A 22500-nucleotide genomic window follows, 5' to 3' on the forward strand; every position below is an offset into this window, starting at 1 on the left:
CCCATAACTTCACTGACGTACTTGTCATGCGCGACACGCAGGTGCTTGGTAGTGATATTGCGAAGTTGCTTGTATTTGGTAAAGTGAACGGCTTTGCCGCTATGCCGAGCCTTCTTATACGCTCTGTCGCGTTTGTTCATTAGGCGTTTCACAGAGGTGCTGACCCAAGGGAGGTGACGCTTTCCTTTAGACATTTTATGTGGTATAAAGTTGTCGGTGGCTTCTAAAATCTTTTGGGAGATGTAGGACCAATTTTCGTCGACAGTTTTGCTCTCTGGCTGGGAAGATAGATAATCAGGAGCAAGGGTAGATAAACTTGACTTTAGACCGACGAAGTCGCCCTTGTGAAACTGATATATTTTCCGAGGGGGTTTCGGCGTAAACTTCGGGGAAATATCAACCTCAAATAATATGGCGTCGTGATCAGAAATGCCGCAAGTAACGTGACAGGCCTTGATGATACCAGGATTGGAAGAGAAGACAAGGTCTAATGTTCGACCAGAGGCGGGGCGCGTCGGCGCAGAAACATGCTGAATTAAGCCGTATTTGTCTGAAAAATCCAAGAGAGCTTGGTCGCAAGCTTGAGCAATACGGGGTGTGAGGTTTTGAGTTGACCAATCTATGCCCCCACAATTGAAGTCACCAGCAAGAACGACCAGAGGGTTAGAGCTATAAATCCCACTCAGGACATCGTCCAATAGATCCAACGCGTTAGTATCAGGAGATGGTGGGCGATAGTAACTGGAGAAGAGAAGAGTCTTGGTTTTTGCGAATTTTATAGAGACAGTGATGATCTCGCAATCGCGTATATCGAGGCAGACTTCTTCGGTTGCGATGATATCATTGCGAACGGCAATAAAAACTCCCCCACCATGCAAAGTTCTGTCCTTCCTAAAAAAATCATACTTACTTGGGAAAACCGAGTAAGTGGGTATTGTGGAATCCAGTTTTGATTCGCACCCCAGGACGATGTCAGGCTTATGTAGATCGATGAGTGCCTGAAATTCAGCTTTTTTAGTCGGGCCCTTTATGCCGTTACAATTTAGTGAGATGACCTTCAGCTTCTTCCTCTTCTGCTTGGGAGAACGAGCAATCGGACTGGAGGTGTGCAGCGGTGGTCCCATAGGAGAAGAATAATTTGGGTCTGGCGCTGATTTCGTACTAGAGTTATCAGATTCGAGGCTCTGATAACTGTTATTACTCGCAAAGCTATCCAAATTGTCGAGAAGAAAAGTTGTAGAGAAGTTTGGAAAGGCACAGAAGTTGCATATCCAGACAAGATTAGAATCGCGACCAAAATTGTCGTAAGATTGAGCGGACATTGCAGTACAGTTGATATGAAACCAACGAAGACATTCCTCGCATTCAATGGCTTTCTGGTTGGATCGCACAGCCTTATTACAGAGACCGCAAGGATGTTTAGGTGGACCAGGATTAACCTGGATGTCCCCGCATTGTAACAGAAGAAATTTGAGCATCAAAATGATGGATGACTTTGAGTGATCCAAAATGGCGTTTGAGCGAGTCGATCTTGAGGTGCGATGAAACGCTTCCAGACCAATTTCAAGAGGCCGTTTGGTAACATTTGTCTCAAACAGCGAACGTGTGGTTTGATCGTTATCAAATCCAGAACAATATAACAGCCAAGAACGTAGTAGAACGGCAGAGAGAAGAAAAGTTACGGGAGCCAAGTAAAACCTGACCGCCATGTTCCGCGACCGCTGACCGACCAAGAAGAAAGCAAAGAAAGTGATAACCGGAAACACCGGTTATAGCAGTAACCGGAAACACCAAAACGACGACAATTCAAAAACCTTTTATTTTCACTAACCCTGAAGGCAGTAAGAATAAATAACTAGGGAGCTCCGCCTTTAGGTTTGGCTAAATCTATATATATATATATTTTTATATTTCTTCGTGCGCAATCCTAAATGAGACCATCACTGCTATAAATGATGGCATTTTGGCAAGAACACCCTATTATTATTATTATTAAATGAGACCAAAATCCGAACCTTACACCCCTAACCGAGATGACATCCCTGCCCCTTTCAAATTTAAGTATTAAAACTGTTTCTGTGGTTGAGGGCGGGTCATCTTATTTCATGTGCAGACTCAAAGGGGAGCCACATTATATTATGCAGTGGCAGGAACAGGCCCACGGGAAGTATGTATAGGAAATTAAAAATTCACCAGCCCACCCCACTCCACCCCCCTCTAATAAATGACCGGTCCCTTTGGTTTTCAGTTTTGTGATCATAGTTGTATTATTGACAGATTCACTTTCGTTATTTATAGAGTAAAAGCTGTAACGGATGTGTTGGTTTACCTTTCTCCGATTTGAGAGCTGCTCAAAAATAGTGTGCGACAATGCCCTCCCTGTTTTGTTACAGCAGTTGTTTTTTAGATAGTTAAAACGTTTTATTATCCCTTCGTCAACGTTATTTTGGGTTTTTGTATAATGTATTTAACGAAACCTACAGATTTCTCTAATTGCATGATGTTAATCCCCTTTTTCATGTCAGGTGCTGGCATTGGCACTTCTACGAGCATTGCTAAATTATACCTTACAATCTCAAGTTACTCAAGGTAAGTGCTTCCGAGCCAGTGGCCCAACACGCCGGAGCTTATCCCCGATTTCCGCAGCATGAAGCGATGAGGTATATTTCTACTTCCCCCTGGATGGGATGCTAGTCCATCGCAGGGTTACTCAAACTATGACTTAAATTGTTTAGTTTGTTAATCGTGTATTTTAATTTTCCATGTTTGCCTTGTCGCATTTGGTAGAGTTTTACACAAACTTAGTGGAAATGTAACTATGATTGGATTGCATGCTATTTATTGCTTGACTCTTGATTTTCTCGTCTTTGTATTGCAGCATCTCTTATTAATTCACCGCATTGCATTTCAGTTTACCTTCGATTATCGTCAATTAAATCATTGTCAATCACAGCTGGTTTCTGTGATACCTGTCTTTAATCAATCAGTAAAATCAATTCCTGCACGCTAAGTTCTCGCCACAACAGTTGGTTGGCATGTGACAGTTTGACCCTTCAACGGTCGCCCTTGAGCCCACTGCTTCAGTATCTCTCACTCGTTCCCTGTCCTCACCCATGAGAGGTACTATCAGTATGACAAGATATCGTATCCCCAAGTGGCCGGCATGTAATATTATTTTTATTACATAGATATTGATGAAATGTCCAGATTAAAAACAACTTGTTTTGTTCGTTTTCGAAACAGTGAAAAAGTTGTCACTGTCAACTAAAACACTTAAGTTGTGTAACATGAAACAAGATATGAAAGTTGATCATGCCAAATTATGCAAAAAAATGTTTATGTAGTAGAGAAGAACTGTATTACAGCACAAGAGTATCTTACAATGAAGGGAAAGCTCCCGTTTTATTGGATAATCACGTTAGTTACCATGACGACACTCATGTCCTCACATGTGAAAGATAAAAATGATATTTTCACTGCATGGGATGAAGATTATGACTGTTCGTAACCAGGATAATCCTAGTATTTCATCCGAATAAAGCTTTTTGAGTATCCTTTCTTCATTCAGCCATAGATGCATGTGTAAAGGGCTTAACGAGGCATATCTGAGCCTTCCAGGAGTTACATGTAGGTATAAAGACACTTTAGAAAGCTAAATTCTGTGAGAAAATTCCTCACTTTTCATTGCTGTCCTTGGCTACAAGTCTTTCTATCATTTCCCAACTGGGTGCAAGCACTGAGACACACAACACCAACTTCACAACCTCCGGGAAGATAAAGAGTTAAATACCCAGGGTATGCCTTTGGCTGAAGAGGTGTTGAACCCTAGATTTAGCTGGCTAATAAATTCTGAGAGTACTGGTCCGTCAGTCTTGTATTACATGCCTGCAGCTGTAAATTTAATTTCTATAAACATGACCAACCTGTCCTTTAATTGCCATTGTTTTGAAAATGTTCTCCCTGTGGCACGTGTAGTTGGATCTGATGTCCCAAATATAACTTGGAATGTCTCTGCTTTTCAAAAACCTCGTGACTCAATTGCATTTCTAAGGAGCGAGGATGGCACAGTCGGTTAGCGCGCGGCCTTGGTGCAAGAGGTCCTGTCAGTTCGATTCCCGGATCTCACATCCTTGTTTCGACTTCTTTTAGTTCTGCGTAGCTTTTAGTCACTTTAAATACCCGTAAAACCGAACACTGATGACGAGGGGGGAGTAAAATGAGCGCACCGTCGACCTCAGGTTTGTCAGTTGAATTACTGTTACGAGTTATCAACGTTAAGTATGGTTGCTTTACTTTACTTTTACTTTATTTTGCCCAGATCAAAATCCAGCCCAATGGCTCACTTATGGCCCACCTCAAAACCTTGTGTGCGTTCACTGAAAACTATCGCGATATCTGCTCAATGTCGCCCGTTCCTATTGCCTGTATGTTTCTTTCACGCCTTTGACTACCCTGCCTTCCTTCCTGTAGTGTACGTTTGGAGTGGAAGTAAGTATGACAGCTGATTTTCCAGTCAGTCCCTTCGTGTGAAGAGTGCATGCACTGAACCTTGCTGCCACTGGTACTTCTGAGCACTGGGCTGGTTCTTACCTCTTCTCCCACCTCACGTCACCTAATCCCATAGTTCTCAATTAAAAAGAAAAAGCATTTTAAAATTGCCCTCCCAGCTTGAGCTATAGGTGAACGGGGTAATCTGATGAATGGTCGAGATGCTGATTAATCTTGGTTTTATTTTTTTACATGTACATCATCTGAGCAAAACACTGACCCCTGTCTCACTGAAATTCTGTTTCCTTGTACAGTGGTGATAGAACATGTCTAAACGGCAAGGTCAGAAGTCAGTAAAGGATGTTGTGCGGGACAATCTTTTGCAAATATACCGGGGAAAGAAAAAGAAACGTGAACGTTCTGGTATTTTTTTTTCTGTTTACTGCTTCATTATAGGCAAGATATCTTGATGACAATCATGGTGCATGGTTGAGTAGAATCGGATAATTTTCAAGGTTGTTATGATTCAGTCCAACCAATGCATTGGGCAAGATATCTAAATAACATGACTTTGGGTTTTAAAAATGAGCAAGCGCACTTTACAAGTGTGAGATGTAACCTTTCTACCTAAGAGAAAATCATTCGCAATTCATTGTCAAGGAGCAATTTACATGTTTTGGATTAGGATTGTTTCAGCCTGACAGGAGATTATGTTGTTTGTTTTCCAATAGATCCTGACCAGGCAGAAGCGGGAACAAGCACACACAGTGATCAGGAACAAGGTACAGCTGTATTATTGATACTTGTAATCACTGTAAGGAGTTGTCTGAAATTTAAATGTTGGATGGGAGTCTCTTTCAAGCACAGGACTGAATAGCATTTTCTAGCTTACCAAAATTTAAAAGACTTTGTAGTGGTTGTAAGAATCTGTCCAAATTTTCGCTATACACATATAAAATCAGCAGTTGGTAATTTGCTTAACATGTGAGGTATATCCGAATTTGATAGCCATGAAGGATGGCTGCACAGGACATCTGCACTGAAACAGAACCATCCATGAGTAGAGAAGACGCAAATGGCAAAGTTGTGTTTCGACAAAGAACGAAACATCGATGCTAAACAAGTAGCCAGCTTGAACTATACCCTTAACCCTAACTGTTCCTGAGGCTTAAATGTTCAGTTCTCTTTCACCATCCACATTCTCCCTTATTTTGCATACTTCCTTGCACCTGTTCAATTTACCTTTGTTTCAAAGAGGCATTGTTATGCAAATGAAATTCTGAAGAGAGTGACTTCCCACTGTCCATTTGTGATGTGAGTGAGACGAAACGTCCAAAAGTGCTAGGTTTTCTAGCTAAGCGAATAGAAAAAGTCATTTACCTCAAAACCGATAGAGTAGAGAATGCAGTCACCTGAGAATTACGAAATGATATATGTTGATCCTCACGTGGATACATCACTTTGGAACAAATTGCCCCCCTAGGGCTTCAGGAACCAAAAGTCCATTGAGAAGACTGCTCAGGTTCTTGTCGCCTTCAAAGAAGGAAATATCAGACCCCACAGATCTTCTGGGTCTGGGTCCTCTGTTCTACCTCATCTCTGTCATCGCGATGCTGGCTTCCAAGCGTTATTGAAGAGTTGGGAATGTCTGAAACCGGAGTTGATCAAGGGTTTCAAGTCCTTATGTGCATCGTCGACTTCAATTTCGGAGCTCCTCTTGGCCCACGATCTTTCTAAGAATCTGGACGACATGTCTAAAGCTAACAAAATAGCTATAACGATTACAGGACACAGAACAGAGTGGCGAAAAGCACAAATGCAGATGCGTTGACTACACGCCAAAGGATAATTTTTAATACAAGAGATACCTGAGCTCAGCTGCTTGGGGCAACTAGGGGTGGTACAGTCCACGGTACTGCTTGTCAAACGAGCAAATTCCAAACCAAAACACAAGATTCTCACAAAGACAAGTGGCCGTTGTAAGTGCCACTGACAATAATACTAATAATACACTAGCTGGCAATTTAGCCTTCAAAGTTGATGAATTGTCCAAGATCACATCTGATCCCCGGATTTTACTGACCATAAAGGGTTATCGTCTCGGATAAGAGACAACCCCGCTGTAAAATATGCTCCAACGCAACGCATTCTTTCCTCGGATCAGTGTGTTTTAATCCAATCTGAGGTCGGACTGTTAACAATTTGGCTCGAGAGATAAAGCACTGCTGTATTTCAAGGACATCCTACTCTCTGCAGTGCACATACCAGGCCTGAATAATAGTAGAGTGGACTTGAGTTTGCGTCATTTCAACGACAGAATTGAGTTGAGTCCATCCTGCCGTTTTTGCGCGGCTTACTCAAAAATCGATTACTTCCACTACGAGATCAACTCCAGTTAAACTCCTGGACTGTATCAGGGAACAGTTCAACGGTCAAGAAATCTCACCTTGGTCTACGGACGTTATCAGCCAATCCTACAGGCACAGAGAAACAGTGCAATCCAGCTAGGTGTGCATTGTGTAGCTGTTGCAGTCTGAAATCACCGGATGTGTGTTATGCCCCTGTAGAGGATTACCTGAATTTTTCCTACTGGGTTTACGTTGACAGCAAAACGTACGGCACACTTGACACCTCCTTGTCTGCATTGTCTGCCTCTATTGAATTAGTCACTGGTCGCACGATTGCAATGCATCACTTCCTGTCAGGGTTTATGAAGGGAGTTTGCATTGGAAGGCCTCCTCAATCTAAACACTGCACGACCTGGAATGCTGGCGTTGGGGTCACGGTTTACCTGAAATCCATCTCGCTTTATTCATCACGTAAACTGAAGGAATTGACACTGAAGGTAGTCACCTTATTGGCCCTTGCCACTGCCCGCTATTGGCATACCAACAGCGGTGCTCAACACCTTTGCATCCTGAGGGGAAAAAGGCCTAGGCCATTGTTCAAAAAGTAGGAGGTCAAATGGTCCCATTTATAACTATTCTAACTCACATGCGACTTGCAGCTTCATGGCTCTTTCTATCTAGCTCAGTGGCAATGTCCATCCACAACCTGGGCCTGATTCTACTGACGCGCAGGAGGTTCCAGTAAGATCTACAATTTATCATCATGTCCAGAGACCGACAGCCTGTGGGATTGATTTGTCAGCCGTCAATAATGTTTGTTCCAATTGCGTCAACGATAAAAAATCGAGAAATTCTTTCCATTCCATCCCAGTTAGATTGTGTAATAGGGAACACATTACACAAAACAATCATTCGCGTTTGCTTGTTTCGGTCTGTCGCGTCAACAATAGTTCTGGAATAAAGAGCGTGATCTGTTTTTGCCTTTCTTATTTCAAAGTTACATCCGCTGGTATAATAAAGCAATGGTGATTAAATTGTTCACTGTTGATCATGATATTGATGTTTTGGCACTAGGTGAAACATGGTTTCATGATGATTACTACAATGTAGTGAATATGGGTATCCTGTGTGCTACTGGATAGAGATTCCTTCACAATCCTAGAGGTGTGGGAGGAGTGAGACTGTTGGTGTACAATTCAGAGGTACTCTTCAGATTAACAGTATCATCTGTGAAACACGTAAGACTTTTACACTCATGGACGTGCGGTTTTGAAGTAGTGTTAATTTACGTGTGTTTGTCATCTATCGGCCACCTGAGTCAACTTATGCGCTGTTTTACGAACACTTCTCCCGGCTACTGGAGACCACCCTAGCTGATCACCCAGGCCCTATAATGTTCATTGGTGATGTCAACTTTCATGTTGATGATCCAAATGACTATATCCTTGGAACTTTTGATCTTAAATAGCATGTTAGAGGTATTACACACAAGGAGGGCCACACCCATGACCTTGTTATCACTAGATGTGATGACTCTCTTGTACAAAATATAAGGGTTTGTGATCCTGCTATTTCAGATCATCGAGCTATATCCATTGCAGTCTACTCCTGGAGAAACCTGTGTTTGCTAATAAAACTGCTTGGGAGAGAGAACGTGGTGGAGTACCCTCAATTTGATGATAAGATTGCTCTTGCTAACAAATTTTTTGACTTCTTGATTCAGGAGATTGACGCTATACAGACCAAACTCGACAACATGGTGTGTACCCCTCTTCTCTGCATTGCCAACGAGCGCGTTCGTGATGTACCGTCTCTTGAGAAGTTTAATATACTCAGTCTATCTGATGTACGAAAACTCATTGAGACCACACCCAAAAAATCATGTTTACTGGATCCTATGCTATCCGATCCTATCCTGAGAATCGGGCTAACATGAGATCGCTTTTTGCAGTTTTTAGTAAACTACTGCATCGACGTCATGAGGTGGAGTACCCAAGGCATGATTCCTCGTCTTCTTTGGCTAATGATTTTGTTCTATTCTTTGGTGACAAGATCAGAAGAATCCGTGGTGACCTTGATCGAGTCCCACCTTTGGATACTACTGTAGATAACAGTACTACTGGCTGTCAACTGAACATGTTTTCGACTGTTCCACCGGATGAACTCTTGAGTATCATCGGCTCAACTACTCCCAAGTCCTGTGATTTAGATCCTGTTCCTGGTCATGTACTTAAATGTCTGTTTCCTTCAATTCTCCCAGTAATACATAAGATTGTTAATCTTTCCTTGGAAACTGGTCGGATGCCTGGAATACTTAAACAAGCTATACTTAAGCCATTGCTCAAAAAGCCCTCTCTGGATTCGAACGACTTCAAGAACTATAGGCCTATTTCTAATCTTCGTTTCGTATCCAAAACTATTGAAAAATGTGTTGCTAAACAGCTGATTCAACACTTAGATATTAGTGACCTTGGTGAAACATATCAATCAGCCTATAAGAGGAACCATAGTACAGAGACGGCTCTTATTAGAGTCCACAATGACATAGCCATGGCAATAGATCAACATAATTCAGTTATCCTAGTACTACTTGATCTTTCGGCTGCATTTGATACTGTTGATCATCGTATCCTCCTCTCGCGACTGTCCAATCGCTTTGGAATTACTGGAACTGTATTGGAATGGTTTCGATCATATCTTTCTGATTGTACACAGTTTGTGCAGGTTAATGGTGCGTGGTCTGCCTCTCATGTTCTCGAGTTTGGTGTACCGCAGGGATCCGTTCTGGGCCCGTTGTTATATTCAATGTACACATCCCCTCTTGGCGAGATTGCACGACGTCATCAAATTTTTCTATCACTTTTATGCTGATGACACTCAGCTATATATTACGTTTAGGACGTCGTCTCTTCCTGATATGAATCCGAGTAACGCCAAATTGGTAAACTGTGTTTGGGACATGGACGCATGGATGATTTCCAACAAGCTAAACCTAAATAAAGACCAGTCCGAAGTTCTTGTAATATCTTCTTCCTATCGACCTCGGCCACCACTATCTTCTGTTAATATATGTGATGAGACTGTATGCTGCCCTTCCAGTGCACGCAATATTGGAGTCATCTTTGATCAGTCCCTTTGTATGGTACCTCATGTTAATGCAGTCTGTCAATTGTCCTTTTTCCATCTTCGTAATATTGGTTTCATATGCAAATATCTTACTTATGACGCTGCAAAAATTATTATCCATGCCTTCGTAGTTTCTAAACTTGATTATTGTAATTCTTTATTGTACGGCCTGCCATCGTATCTTATTCGGAAGCTTCAACATGTTCAAAATTCTGCCGCTCGCCTTGTCAACCAGTGTCCAAGATTCTGCCATATTACTCCAGTCCTGAGGGATCTTCACTGGCTCCCTGTCTCCTTTCGTATTGAATTTAAAATAATGTTAATTACTTATAAAGTACTACATGATCGAGATCCAATCTATATACAAGAACTCCTTCAATTGTATACACCCAGCCGCAATCTTAGATCCTCTAATATAAATTTATTAGTTAAACCCTATTTTAATCTTAACTCGTATGGTAAACGAGCTTTCTCTTTTGCTGCTCTGGAACTTTGGAATAACTTACCTGAGGATATTAAATCTGCAAACTCAATTGATGATTTCAAACGCAAACTTAAAACATTTCTTTTTAAGCGAGGTTATGAATCGTGATGTTTTTAATTTTTTAATTGCTAGCGTCTAGTTTTGATGTCAATTTCTTGTGCTTATTTTTATTTTTATTTTTATCTAATTCTTGTAAACAGCGCCTTTGAATCTTGTAGAAAAGGCGCTATATAAATGGATTATTATTATTATTAACACTTGTTTTCGGCTGCAGTGACGTTTTGTTACCAGTAATAACTAGTATTATAAACTTATCACTACAGACAGGTGAATTTGCTGTTCAATGGAAATGTGCGTTAGTCTTTCTGTTACTCAAAAAACTTGGACTTGAATTATTGCTGAAGAACTACCACCCTGTAAGTAATTTGCAGTATATTTCTAAGCTTACAGAGAAGGCTGTTTTCCAACAAACGCATAGTCACATGACTATGAACTCATTATATCCTGAGCTCCAGCCATCGTACCGCCCAACACCACAGTACGGAAACAGCCTTGCTGAAAGTGATGAATCACGACATTCTGTTGGAGAGATTTGGCAAGGTCATTGCGATGCGCGGCGTTACGCTCGAGTGGTTTCGTTCATATCTTTCTGATCGATGCCAACAAGTCTGTATTTATGGTTCTCTGTCTAATCAACGCCATCTTAACTGTGGTGTACCTCAGGGGTCCCGTTTAGGTCCTCAACTATTGACGTATACTTCTACGCTGTTCAAGGTTATCGAACGTCATCTCCCAGTGGCTCATTGTTACGCTGATGATACCAAGATATACGTTAGTTTCAAGCTTGATGATGTTAACGCCCAGGATGAGGCCATTCGCGCAATGGAGGATTGCATTAAAGATATAAGGAGCTGGCTTATTGAAGGTCGGCTGTTGCTCAATGATGATAAAACTGAATTTTTAGTTATTGGGAAATTATTTGCGGTACGCAGTAAAGCAAATAATTGCTTTCTGCACGTTACGATTGGAATGCTATTTATTGTCCTTTCCATTGTCAAGTTACTTGCAAGTCATTTGCATTTAGTATATATCGGTTAGCATATTCGATTCGTTTCACTTCGGTCTGTACTGCGAACGACTTCAGTCCAGTAGACTAATTTTTTCATGCTCTCAGCCGGTTTTGGAGTGGAAATGTATTTTAATTTTGTTTATATTTATTTTTACTTTTATTATTGTTATTTATTCGTTATTATTATTATTATTATATTATATTTATTTATTTATTTATTTTGTACGATAAAATTTACAGTGCGGGGAGTTTGGGCACCTCAGCGCCTCCTGTAGACGAAACGTGGATAGAGGCGGGCGTGATTGACTAGCTGACGTGGTTGATGAGGATTCCAATTTATTTCCTTCGTTTAATAAGCGTGCGGCAGGCGAATTTGTTGCGGAGACCACCTGTTCGAGTGTAGCGGGGAGACTGGAGAAATCAGCATATTTCTGGGAAACGTGTTTGCAGGCCCCGGACTTTGTTTTAAGTATCATTCGGGAAGGTTATAGATTACCTTTTGGTCAATACCCGTCGCCTTGTTTTCTTGTAAACAACAAATCTTCGCTCGATCGCCCGCATTTTGTGCAGCGAGCTATATTGGAGTTACTAGCTAACTGCTGTATTCAGGAGCACAGCGCCTCGCCTTTTTGCGTGAACCCACTCTCTGTTGTCGAAGGCAAAAAGCTTCGTTTGGTGATAGATTTGAGGCATATTAATCAATGTCTAGTTTTGCCCAAATTCAAGTATGAAGATTTGCGATCTCTGTCTGAGGTTTTGGATGAGGGTGACTGGTTTTTTACCTGGGACCTCAAGTCGGGCTACCATCATGTCAGGATTCATCCGGACCATCAAAACTATTTGGGTTTTGCTTGGAATTTCAATGGTGTTCTCAGATATTTTACTTTTCAAGTGCTTCCTTTTGGGCTTAGCAGTGCTTGTTTTTGCTTCACGAAATTGCTGCGGCCTCTTGTAAGGCGTTGGCGTTCGATGGGTCACGTCAGTTTTGTCTACCTAGACGATGGTTTAGGCAGTCTCCCCGATAATTGTTCCGCTCAAGCAGCGAGTATTATTCAGCGTAAAGATCTCGGTTCTTGCGGATTTGTCGTTAATGAAGATAAGTCGTGCTGGTCGCCCAGACAAATTGGCGAGTGGCTAGGTTTCGTAATTAACACGATTTTAATGCAGTTCCGAGTTCCAGAAAAGAAAGTAGCGAAGCTCAAAGCAATATTAGACTCTGCTATTCAAGACGGCTTCGTAACGTTCCGGAATTTAGCCAAGATTGCGGGATCGGTAAATTCTATCTACCTTGCGGTTGGGCCGATTGCTCGATTACTCACTAGGCAAATGTACGCTGCCATTGATTCCAGATCAGCTTGGGATTCTATATTGCCTATTTCATCTAGTTTGATGGTAGAATTGAAGTTTTGGTATTTGAACATTGACTGTTTCAATGGCTATTCGATTAGGCCACCTCCTACTTCGTCCGTCGTGATATTTACCGATGCAAGTGATGTCGCATTCGGTGGGTTTTCTTCCAATCTTAGCGTTTCTTCTGTCAGCGGCATGTGGCTTGCCGATGACAAGGGCCAAAGTTCTACGTATCGGGAGCTTAAGGCAATATACTACGTGTTAGCATCCTATGCCAAGGAGTTGGAGAGCACGAAAGTGAAAGTCTTTACGGACAATGATAATGCCGCCAGAATTGTTTTAGTTGGCAGTCGCAAACCACATCTTCAAGCGTTAGCAATCGACATTTTTCAGCTTTGCTTAGCCAAGCGCATTGTTCTCGACGCGCAGTGGATTCCTCGTTCTGTTAATGAGAGAGCCGACCTTCTGAGCAGGTTTGTCGACAAGGACGATTGGTCTTTGAATCCAGCAGTTTTTCAAGATATTGATGTTAAGTGGGGCCCTCATACCGTCGACCGGTTTGCTTCTTACTATAATGCCCAACTTCCCAGGTTTAACTCCAAATTTGCTTCGCCTGGCAGTTGCGGAGTAGACGCGTTTGCCCAAGATTGGAGTTGTGAGATCAATTGGATTTGCCCTCCAGTCTCTTTGATAGTGCGCTCTGTCAGAAAGCTTGAAGCTTGTAACGGGTTTGGGACCCTGGTTATACCTGAATGGCCATCAGCGTCCTTCTGGCCTTTTTTGCATTCCACTCCTTCTAGATTTAAGAGCTTTGTTAAAGATGTTTTTGTTCTCCCTCGGATTGACAATCTGCTCATTGAGGGTCCGGGACAAATGGAAATTTACAAGTCTAAGGATTCCGCATTCAGTTCATGTCCTTCGTTCAGGATGTTGGCCTTGCGTCTTCAATTTGTATAGCCTATTTATGGCTTGTCACCATTTAGGTGTGTAGTTTGAGTTTTTGTTCCGTTTAGGAGCATTCGACTTATGATTTTTATGTATGGTGCCTTTTAGTGCACTTTTGCCTATTTTTGGCCTTTTCACCATTTGGGTGTGTAAATTGATTGATTGCTCCATTTAGGAGACATGGCGTATTGTGCCTGAGTCATGTTTGGTGCCTTTTTAGCGCACGTTTTCCCTATTTATGGTCTTGTCACCATTTTGGTCGGTGGATTGCTCTATTTTTCATACCTTTCGTCTCGTTTTGGGAGTTTTTTATGCACGCTTGCCTAGTTAGAGCCCGAGTGATGGCTCCATTTTTGAGTTCCTTTGAATTTTTGCATGTATGCTCCTATACCAGAATTTATTCGTGTTTCGGCTTTTTGGCCGCTTTATTCGTTCTCATCCCTTTCGTCATTTTGGAGTTTACGAGTTCTATTTGTCCCCCTAATTCTAATTCTTAGGCATTAATATTACAGAAAAACTATAATTATACCATTGCCAGACATGGTCTTGTTGCGTTGACTGCGTTTTCTGTGCTTCAGATGTTTTGCAGGTCGGCTCATGGCGAGAAGTACCGTCCCTTACAGATCCCTCTCTTCAGTCTTTGGTACCGGATCTTCTCGATCTTCAGTTAGAATCCAAGGCGACTTCCACCCTCTGTAAATACAATAACGGCTGGTCCAGATGGCGAAGGTGGGCATCCTCCAAGATAGGCGTTCCAGTCATCCCAGCCAAGCCTCTTCACATCTCCCTGTTTATCACGGAGCTGTGCCATGCGGCCCTCCGGAAAGGAACGGGAATCTCGTCAATCGAAGGTCTGTTCTACAGTATACGTTGGGCTCACAAGCTGGCGGGCATTGAATGCTGTCCTACTGACCACCCTTTGGTTCAATCGTCGCTTGAAGGTGCCAGAAGGAAGCTGGGTAGACCAATCAAACCGAAAGAACCGCTTCCCATTGACTTGTTGCAAGTTATTACCGAGCATTATAGCTCTAGCGAGTCTTTGGCCCATATTCGCTTTTTATTTATATTACTGGTTGGTTTCGCCGGTTTTTTCCGGATTGACGAGTTATTATCCATGAAACTCGGAGATATTACTTTATTTACGGATCGAATGTCTATTTTTGTGCCGAAACGAAAGAATGATCAGATCAGAGAGGGTCATACCTCGGTCATAGCTAGATCGGGAAATTTAACTTGTCCTGTAGCAGTCACTGAGAGGTTGGTTAGTTTTTTACCAGAGCCTAAGAATCCTCATTTTCCTTTGATTAGGCGTATTGTTAAGTCTAAGTCAGGCGAGCGTTTTCATGGAAGCATCGGTATTTCTTATTCTACGATCTTGCTGGAATTTAAGAAGCTTGTTGGTCCTTTTGTTGACGATATTTCCATTTTCGGGACGCATAGTATCAAATCAGGGGCAGCTTCACATCCTGCCTGTAGAGCTATCAATGAGACACTTTTAGACAAGCATACTGGTTGGAAATGTCCTAAAACAAAGAAGCGATACGTCAAGCATGTAGCTGAAGACTTGTTAAATGTGACCAAAATAATGGGCTTGTAGATTCGTTTGATTTTGCATTGTTTGCATTGCGTCGGATAGGCATTGTATTTTGTTGTGAGGCCTCGTAGGAAAGGCTGGCGAATGAGCCTTGGTTCCTATCCAGATTTCCAGTTTTTTCCTCGTGTTGGGGTTTTTGTAGGTTTTTTCTGGCCTCCGTGCTCATTCGTCATTTATTTGCCGTATTCCATGCATGCTTTTTCGTGTTTATTCAATTTACGTTACTTTATGATTACGCAGCCTTTAGGGAGCAATGTGAGCCTTGGCTCCTATCCTTCGTGTCTTGCGAATTACATTGTCAATATATTTACTCCTAATAAAGTTTGGAGAATGGTCGTTCGTACGCACGCAGACCGTATCCAGTTTGCTCCATGTATTCTGTTGTGCCTTGTGCTATTTGGTCGTAATATGCCTAGTATAGTGCAGAATGGAACTCGTCAGCAGTTAGATAAATTAAGTCCATCAGTACTTCATGTAGGTGATCACACGATTGATCCGTCGGTTACCGTAAGGAATTTGGGATCGATATTTGACAATTCGATTAGTATGGATTCTCACAGAAATCAAGTTTGCAAGACCGCTTTTTACCATAGTCACAATATCCGTAGAATTTCTAAATACCTTTCACAGGATTGCCTTAAAATAAGAGCTCATGCTTTCGTTACGTCCAGACTCCATTATTGTAATAGCGTACTTTACAGCCTTCCCAAATATCATATAAGTACACTTCAACGAGTACAGAACGCTGCAGCCAGAGTACATTATGGAGCCACCATTACATCACGCCTGCCGACCGTTGTACTAGTAAATTACAAAGAAACCCGTATTTTTTCGCAATCACTATACCAGTCCACTAATATAGGAAATCAAAGTTGTTTAAAAGCCTGCGCTGAATTGTGCTGCAACAAAAGACCAAAGTCGAGGTTCAGGGGAATATTTTACATTTTGCAAATTATTCCCCTGAACCTCGACTGTGTTCTTTTGTTGCTGCACAATTCAAAACTAGCCAGTGACTCGTGCACTGGTGATGTGTTTTTGTCAACTGAATTAAGTTAATCTGCTGTGAACTGTTTCGTACTTACAATTGGCCTAAATCGTCGCGTGTTTGAAAAAAATAAAAATAAAAACTAACCACAACCGGCTGACGTTCAAAAGAGAGGCAATCACTTTTCATAAGACCCAAAATACGAGCGGAGATATGGCTAAAGCCATTCACGAGTTGGAAAATATCAAATAACGCAGCGCCGTTTTATCTCCGCAAAGCAACTGTATTTCTTCAGTATACACTCATCGATTGCTTTCTCAGGGCTCCTTCTTGTGAAGTAACAATAATAAGAAACAACTAACATGTTCTATGTGATGGGTCCAGGTGGTCCTGCGGTTATTGAAGGCATCCAAAAGCACTTAGAGCCGTCACAACCCGAAGTTCAATTTATATATGATTATCACATATTTGACAATCAGTTATAAGTACAGTCGACCTTATAATAGAACTAAGGCGTAAGTATCATTGTCAAGTATTCAATGCTGGGAGAACAACGGCGTTTTTATTTTGAAGTAATGCGTTTCTCTCTTTCAGATGCTTTTGGGTCGGTGGCTGACTTTATCGACGTTATTCGACAACTGTACAAAGATCGTGAAGGATGGCTTTCACCATTCCCGTGGTGCGAAGAGTTTGGATTCCATCTTGACAACATTTTTACCCGGCTTAAAATGGTCAGCAGGAAAAAAGAACGAGGGGTAAAGACTGACTCCATTGTGAACATGTTGGAAATCTTCAAACCACACGAGGAACATTCACAACCCAAAAGAGTTTTGATTGAAGGACAACCAGGCATGGGAAAGACAACCTATTGTAACAAGGTTGCTTACGACTGGGCCAAGAACTGTAAAGCTGAAGATTCGTTTCCTGATTTCCAAGTGTTGCTGTTGTTGAAATGCAGAGACATTACCTCTGACTTATGGGAGGCTATTGATGACCAGCTTTTACCGAAAGACATAAAGAAAGAAGAAAGAGAGAAGTTCTTTACCTTCGTTCGGGACCATCAGTCAAAGGTTTTGCTGGTACTTGATGGATTGGATGAGTTGCCAAGCGATTATTTACCCTTGTATAAAGAAATCATTAAAGGGAGAATGCTTCCAAACTGTTACTTAGTGGTTACAGCTCGCCACGAAGCTGGGATAAAAGTACGGAAATGCTGTCACACCCTGCTAGAGGTCGAAGGATTTACTGAAGACGCTGCTGAAGGTTTTATCCGAAGATATTTCAAAACCAAGGACCATCTGGCGAAAAAGCTCTTGGACAAGCTGGACACAGACGAAAGCCTTAGCGAACTAACTGCAAATCCATTAAATACAGCCCTTCTTTGCCTCCTTTGCGAAGACTTCCAAGGAGACTTGCCCAAAGGTGGAACTCTGCTTTACCACGATATAGTGCATTGTGTGCTGAGAAGGTATAGGAAAAAGAAAGAACTACCAAAAACCGACGAAGACCTAACACAATTATACCACGCTGAATTAAAGCATCTTGGTTCTATAGCGTGGAATGGCTTGCTCAATGATGAGATGTATTTCGACGACAGTGCATTCCGAAATGGTACTGGCAACTTAATACCTGAATTGGGATTTCTGTCGGCTCAGGCTGGACGCAGCAAACGAAGACAGAGCTGCTGCTATGGGTTTCTACACAAGAGCTTTCAGGAGTTCTTTGCTGCACTTTACCTCAGTTGCCAGCTTGTCGACGAGGAAAGTTATCCTGATGGCTTACTTGCTGACACAAGATATTTTAAGGAGTTTCACCAGGTGCTCATGTTTACCTGTGGTATCTTGGCTCGACGGTGCGAGGCAAAAGCCATGGCACTTATGGCAAGTATAGCAAGACAAATTAACCAATTAATTGAAGGGACAAAAAGTGATAACTATCTATGCACTGCATTGAATTGTATTAAGGAGAGTGAAAACGAACAGGGTACCTTTGGAAAAGAATTGGTTCGCTTCTTGAAATTCAGCGTATTTCGAGGCCACACGCGATACGTGGCAGTGGCACTGCTATACTGGCTCACGTAATGGCAACAAACCCAACGGTGACAGAGTTGGATTTGCGTTTGAATGAAATCGGTGACTCAGGTGCTGCTGCACTGGCTAAAGCAGTGGAAATCAATTCAACGCTGACAGAGTTGGGTTTGGGTGACAACGAAATCGGTGACTCAGGTGCTGCTGCACTGGCTAAAGCAGTGGAAATCAATTCAACGCTGACAGAGTTGGATGTGTCTATCAATGAAATCGGTGACTCAGGTGCTGCTGCACTGGCTAAAGCAGTGGAAATCAATTCAACGCTGACAAAGTTACATTTGTCTGACAATGGAATCGGTGACTCAGGTGCTGCTGCACTGGCTAAAGCAGTGGAAATCAATTCAACGCTGACAGAGTTGTATTTGGTTCGCAATGGAATCAGTGACTCAGGTGCTGCTTCACTGCCTAAAGCAGTTTAAATCAATTCAACGCTGACAGAGTTGTATTTGGTTCGCAATGGAATCAGTGACTCAGGTGCTGCTGCACTGGCTAAAGCAGTAGATATCAATTCAACGCTGACAGACTTGTATTTGGTTCGCAATGGAATCAGTGACTCAGGTGCTGCTGCACTGGCTAAAGCAGTGCAAATCAATTCAACGCTGACAAAGTTGAATTTGTCTAGCAGTAAAATTTGTGACTCAGGTGCTGCTGCACTGGCTAAAGCAGTGGAAATCAATTCAACGCTGACACAGTTAAATTTGTCTGGCAATGAAATCCGTGACTCAGGTACTGCTGCACTGGCTAAAGCAGTGGAAATCAATTCAACGCTGACAGAGTTGGATTTGAATTTCAATAAAATCGGTGACTCAGGTGCTGCTGCACTGGCTAAAGCAGTGGAAATCAATTCAACGCTGTCAAAGTTGCTTTTGTCTTGCAATGGAATCGGTGTGTCAGGTGCTGCTGCACTGGCTAAAGCAAAACAACTGACAGAGCCCTTTGGCCTGGTTGAACGTATTTTATACTAATCGTATTGGCCAGTGTCAAAACATTTTGAAATTAATCCTCCCTTGGAGTTAGTCAGTGGACCAAAAATCAGAGCCCGAAAAAATTGTTGCAACTTTTTATTAGAATTACTAGCATCCTTTAACGATATATTAATGTACCCAAATTTAAATCTTGCGGGGTTAAGATTCTTTCTTTATTGTATTGGCATTATGATATAGCATTCACATATAAATGATATCAAAATACTTAGAACAAAACGTTTTGTTCTCAAAGAGTTTGAATTTTTATTGAAGATCCTTTTAACAATTGTACAGCAAACGGTTTTAATTGAAATGAAATATGCCTTATTACATGAAGTATACTTTGTAACATTCGGTTTTGTATGCATTCAAGGAAGTTCAAACGAAAGTCTCAAGTGGATGGAAAACGTACGTATGGAAATAAGCACAGTGCTAATCCATTGTTGCGAGGCCACACTGCATTAAAGTTTCTGGCCTCGTTGTTTTTAGTTTCTTGGTTGTTTCTTGGGAGTCACACGATCGCTTATCACTTTTACTCTGCTCCCCGTTTAAACTGGTTGTGACTTACACACACACGCGTATACCCACCAACGCATTGCATCAGTTTGAAAATGACTTCCGCCCAGTTCGTCAAATCTTTGGTCTCCAACAGCAGTCCTTCTCAGGACTCTCTACACACCTGGACGAGGCGGGTTTTTCATGTTGTTTCATTTTTCATTAGGATGAAGAGCCATTTGTGTTAAAATTATCGGAGTCCCATTTAAAGGACCCTAGTCAGCCACGCCCATGTTTTTGTTGACATACGGGAGTTTTGGTGATGGATTACTCTTGGAACTTGACCAAACCCAAAATAGTCGTGAGAAAATGCGAGATATTTTTATTGGCTCACCTATGTTTCTTTGACACCCAAGCAGTTGGCAATGAAAACAAGGCGAGATAGTTTCATTTAGTTTAATTCGTTGCTTGCGCGGCCCCTTGTAAGTAATGATAAGCACTACTGAGTCTCTGCAAAAAGTAAACGAAAGATGGGTTCATATGTCGCGCATGCAATACACACTTGAAGCATAAGGTATAATGCTGTTATTTTAAGTTCGTAGAATTTCTTCGTTTTTAAGTTTACCACATCTTGAAACTGGTGTTGAATCCAACAAAAAGTTCTTTCTCTTGTAAATTAAACACAAGCTGACCTCTACAGTTTTTTACTTTTAAAATATGTCCCACCCAAGCTTGCTCAGTTCCACAATACGCAGCTTTATTATCCGTGAAAAAATGAAGCGACCAACGTAAAGATAAAGCCTTTTACGGATTGTGACAGGGATTAGTATTCAAATGTTCGCCGCTGTGTTCAGTGCTGTCAGCTTGAGCGGAAGACACACTTGACATTAATTGATCAAAAATCATCGATCCGACATCCATTTCCACTCAGTGACATGTTGCGGAGAGCAACTCATCCATAAATAATCATATAAAATGAAATTCTAATAAAGATACCTTATAATTCCATATAAAAAACAGAATTATATGGCCCATTTGATGTTCGATGGAAACAGATTACTTTAACAGTCACAGAATTCCGAATTTTCGGTTGCATCGAAAATGGCAACTGAAGAGTTCTGGGCGCGCAATGTAAAGTGGGTGACTAGGGTCCTTTAAGAATTGTGACACAAAGAAAACAAGGCAAAGCTATAACACCAGCCAGGAAAGTCTCGTATCCATGTCTTGATTCTGGAAAGTTTAGCAAGGTGTAGCAAATTGAACAGACGAATACAGCGAGCATGACGGCAATGTGAAGAAAATGGCGCTTTAAAATATAAATTTGCATGCGCTGTTCATGCATAAGAGTGATGAGACCATGAGATAGAACTTTTTCCTATCATAACCATCGTGCCTAAAGATTTAACGAAACTTAAAACACAGGATCACATCATTTAATAAAATGTTAAGAAAAATAATTAGTTGTTACACAAAACTAAGGCACGTTACTGTTGCTTATTCTTGGTCAGTGAGCCCGCGAGAGACCATTAATCCGTGAGGCTCAGCGCATGCGCGTTAGTCGATTGAGTAAACTCGCGGGGCAGTCTTGAAATACAGTTAAGTCATTTATTGTGGGTTTGTGTGCCCTTTACTGCCTTCAAGCAGCGCTTATATCAACGGTTACACAAAGTGATGAAACGTCACGATATGTAACAAATCCTCACAAGGCTCAACGTGCCTTCACAAGGCATAACTCACGGTCGCAAGCCATAACGCCGCACCTTCACAATGTGTAACTCGCCGTCACAGGGCGTAACTGACCATCACAAGGCGTAATTCAACATCACAAGGCTTAACTCACTGTCACAAGGCGTAACTCACCCTCACAATCCATAACTCAGCGAAAGACGGGGTAATTCACCATCACAAGGCGTAACTCACCGTCACAAGGCGTAACTCACCATCACAAGGCGTAACTCACCGTCACAAGGCGTAAATGACCGTCACAAGGCGTAAATGACCATTACAAGGCGTAACTAACCATCACAAGGTGTAACTGACCGTCACAACGTGTAACTGACCGTCCCAAGGTGTATCTCACCGCCACAAGGCGTAACTCACCGTCACAAGGCTAAGTGACTATCACAAGGCGTAACTCACCGTCACAAGTCGTAACTAGGGAATTTAAGAAAGACGACGGCTACGACTACGACAATGCCACAAAGCAATAATATCATTGGTTAAAAGAGCATAAATAATCGTGCTGCACGTGCAGCACGAATTTTACCAAGTATCTTAGCGGTCCTCTGCATAAGGACGACGTTTTGACGACAACGTGAGCATACAACAGAGAATCTTTCATTCTCTATTTGAACTCTGAAAACGCTCGTACCAATTTATTTTCAGGATACTTCGCCCACATTGTAGGACGTCAAAGAGACTGAATAATCGCGAAAGACTTATGATAAAGGAAAGTTATATTTTGAGGTGACGTTTTCGTCGACCGTCGCCGTTGCAGATCTTAAATTCCCCACTGACCGTTACAAGGCGTAACTCACCGTCACAAGGCATAACTGACCGTCACA

General features: G+C 41.9%; 2 protein-coding genes and 1 long non-coding RNA gene across 3 annotated transcripts in view; all 3 read left to right on the forward strand.

Annotated features, from left to right (window-relative positions):
• LOC138029455 (NLR family CARD domain-containing protein 4-like) overlaps window positions 1-18470 on the forward strand; it is a 281844-nt gene extending 263374 nt beyond the window's left edge. Inside the window, exon 7 of the mRNA XM_068877185.1 lies at window positions 16984-18470. Coding sequence (XP_068733286.1) covers window positions 16984-18470 — 1487 coding nt within the window. The remainder of the gene's footprint in view (window positions 1-16983) is intronic.
• The window catches only part of LOC138029182 (uncharacterized), a 377995-nt gene that overhangs the window by 254082 nt on the left and 101413 nt on the right, over window positions 1-22500 (forward strand). The gene's annotated exons all lie outside the window — the stretch shown is intronic.
• Window positions 11011-15831, forward strand: LOC138029458 (uncharacterized). Its single transcript, XM_068877186.1, has 3 exons — window positions 11011-11371; window positions 11826-13816; window positions 14343-15831. The coding sequence occupies exons 1-3, from the start codon at window positions 11011-11013 to the stop codon at window positions 15405-15407; spliced, it is 3417 nt and encodes a 1138-aa protein (XP_068733287.1). The 3' UTR covers window positions 15408-15831.

The sequence above is a fragment of the Montipora capricornis genome, chromosome 13 (assembly GCF_036669925.1).
Source record: "Montipora capricornis isolate CH-2021 chromosome 13, ASM3666992v2, whole genome shotgun sequence".
Classification (NCBI taxonomy): Eukaryota; Metazoa; Cnidaria; class Anthozoa; order Scleractinia; family Acroporidae; genus Montipora; species Montipora capricornis.

Coding starts and splice junctions, on each gene's coding strand:
- LOC138029458 (XM_068877186.1), top strand. CDS start 11,011: ATGAATCACGACATTCTGTTGGAGAGATTTGGCAAGGTCATTGCGATG. Junction 11,372..11,825: donor AAGGAGCTGGCTTATTGAAG/GTCGGCTGTTGC, acceptor GTGATTGACTAG/CTGACGTGGTTGATGAGGAT. Junction 13,817..14,342: donor TGGCCTTGCGTCTTCAATTT/GTATAGCCTATT, acceptor TAATTATACCAT/TGCCAGACATGGTCTTGTTG.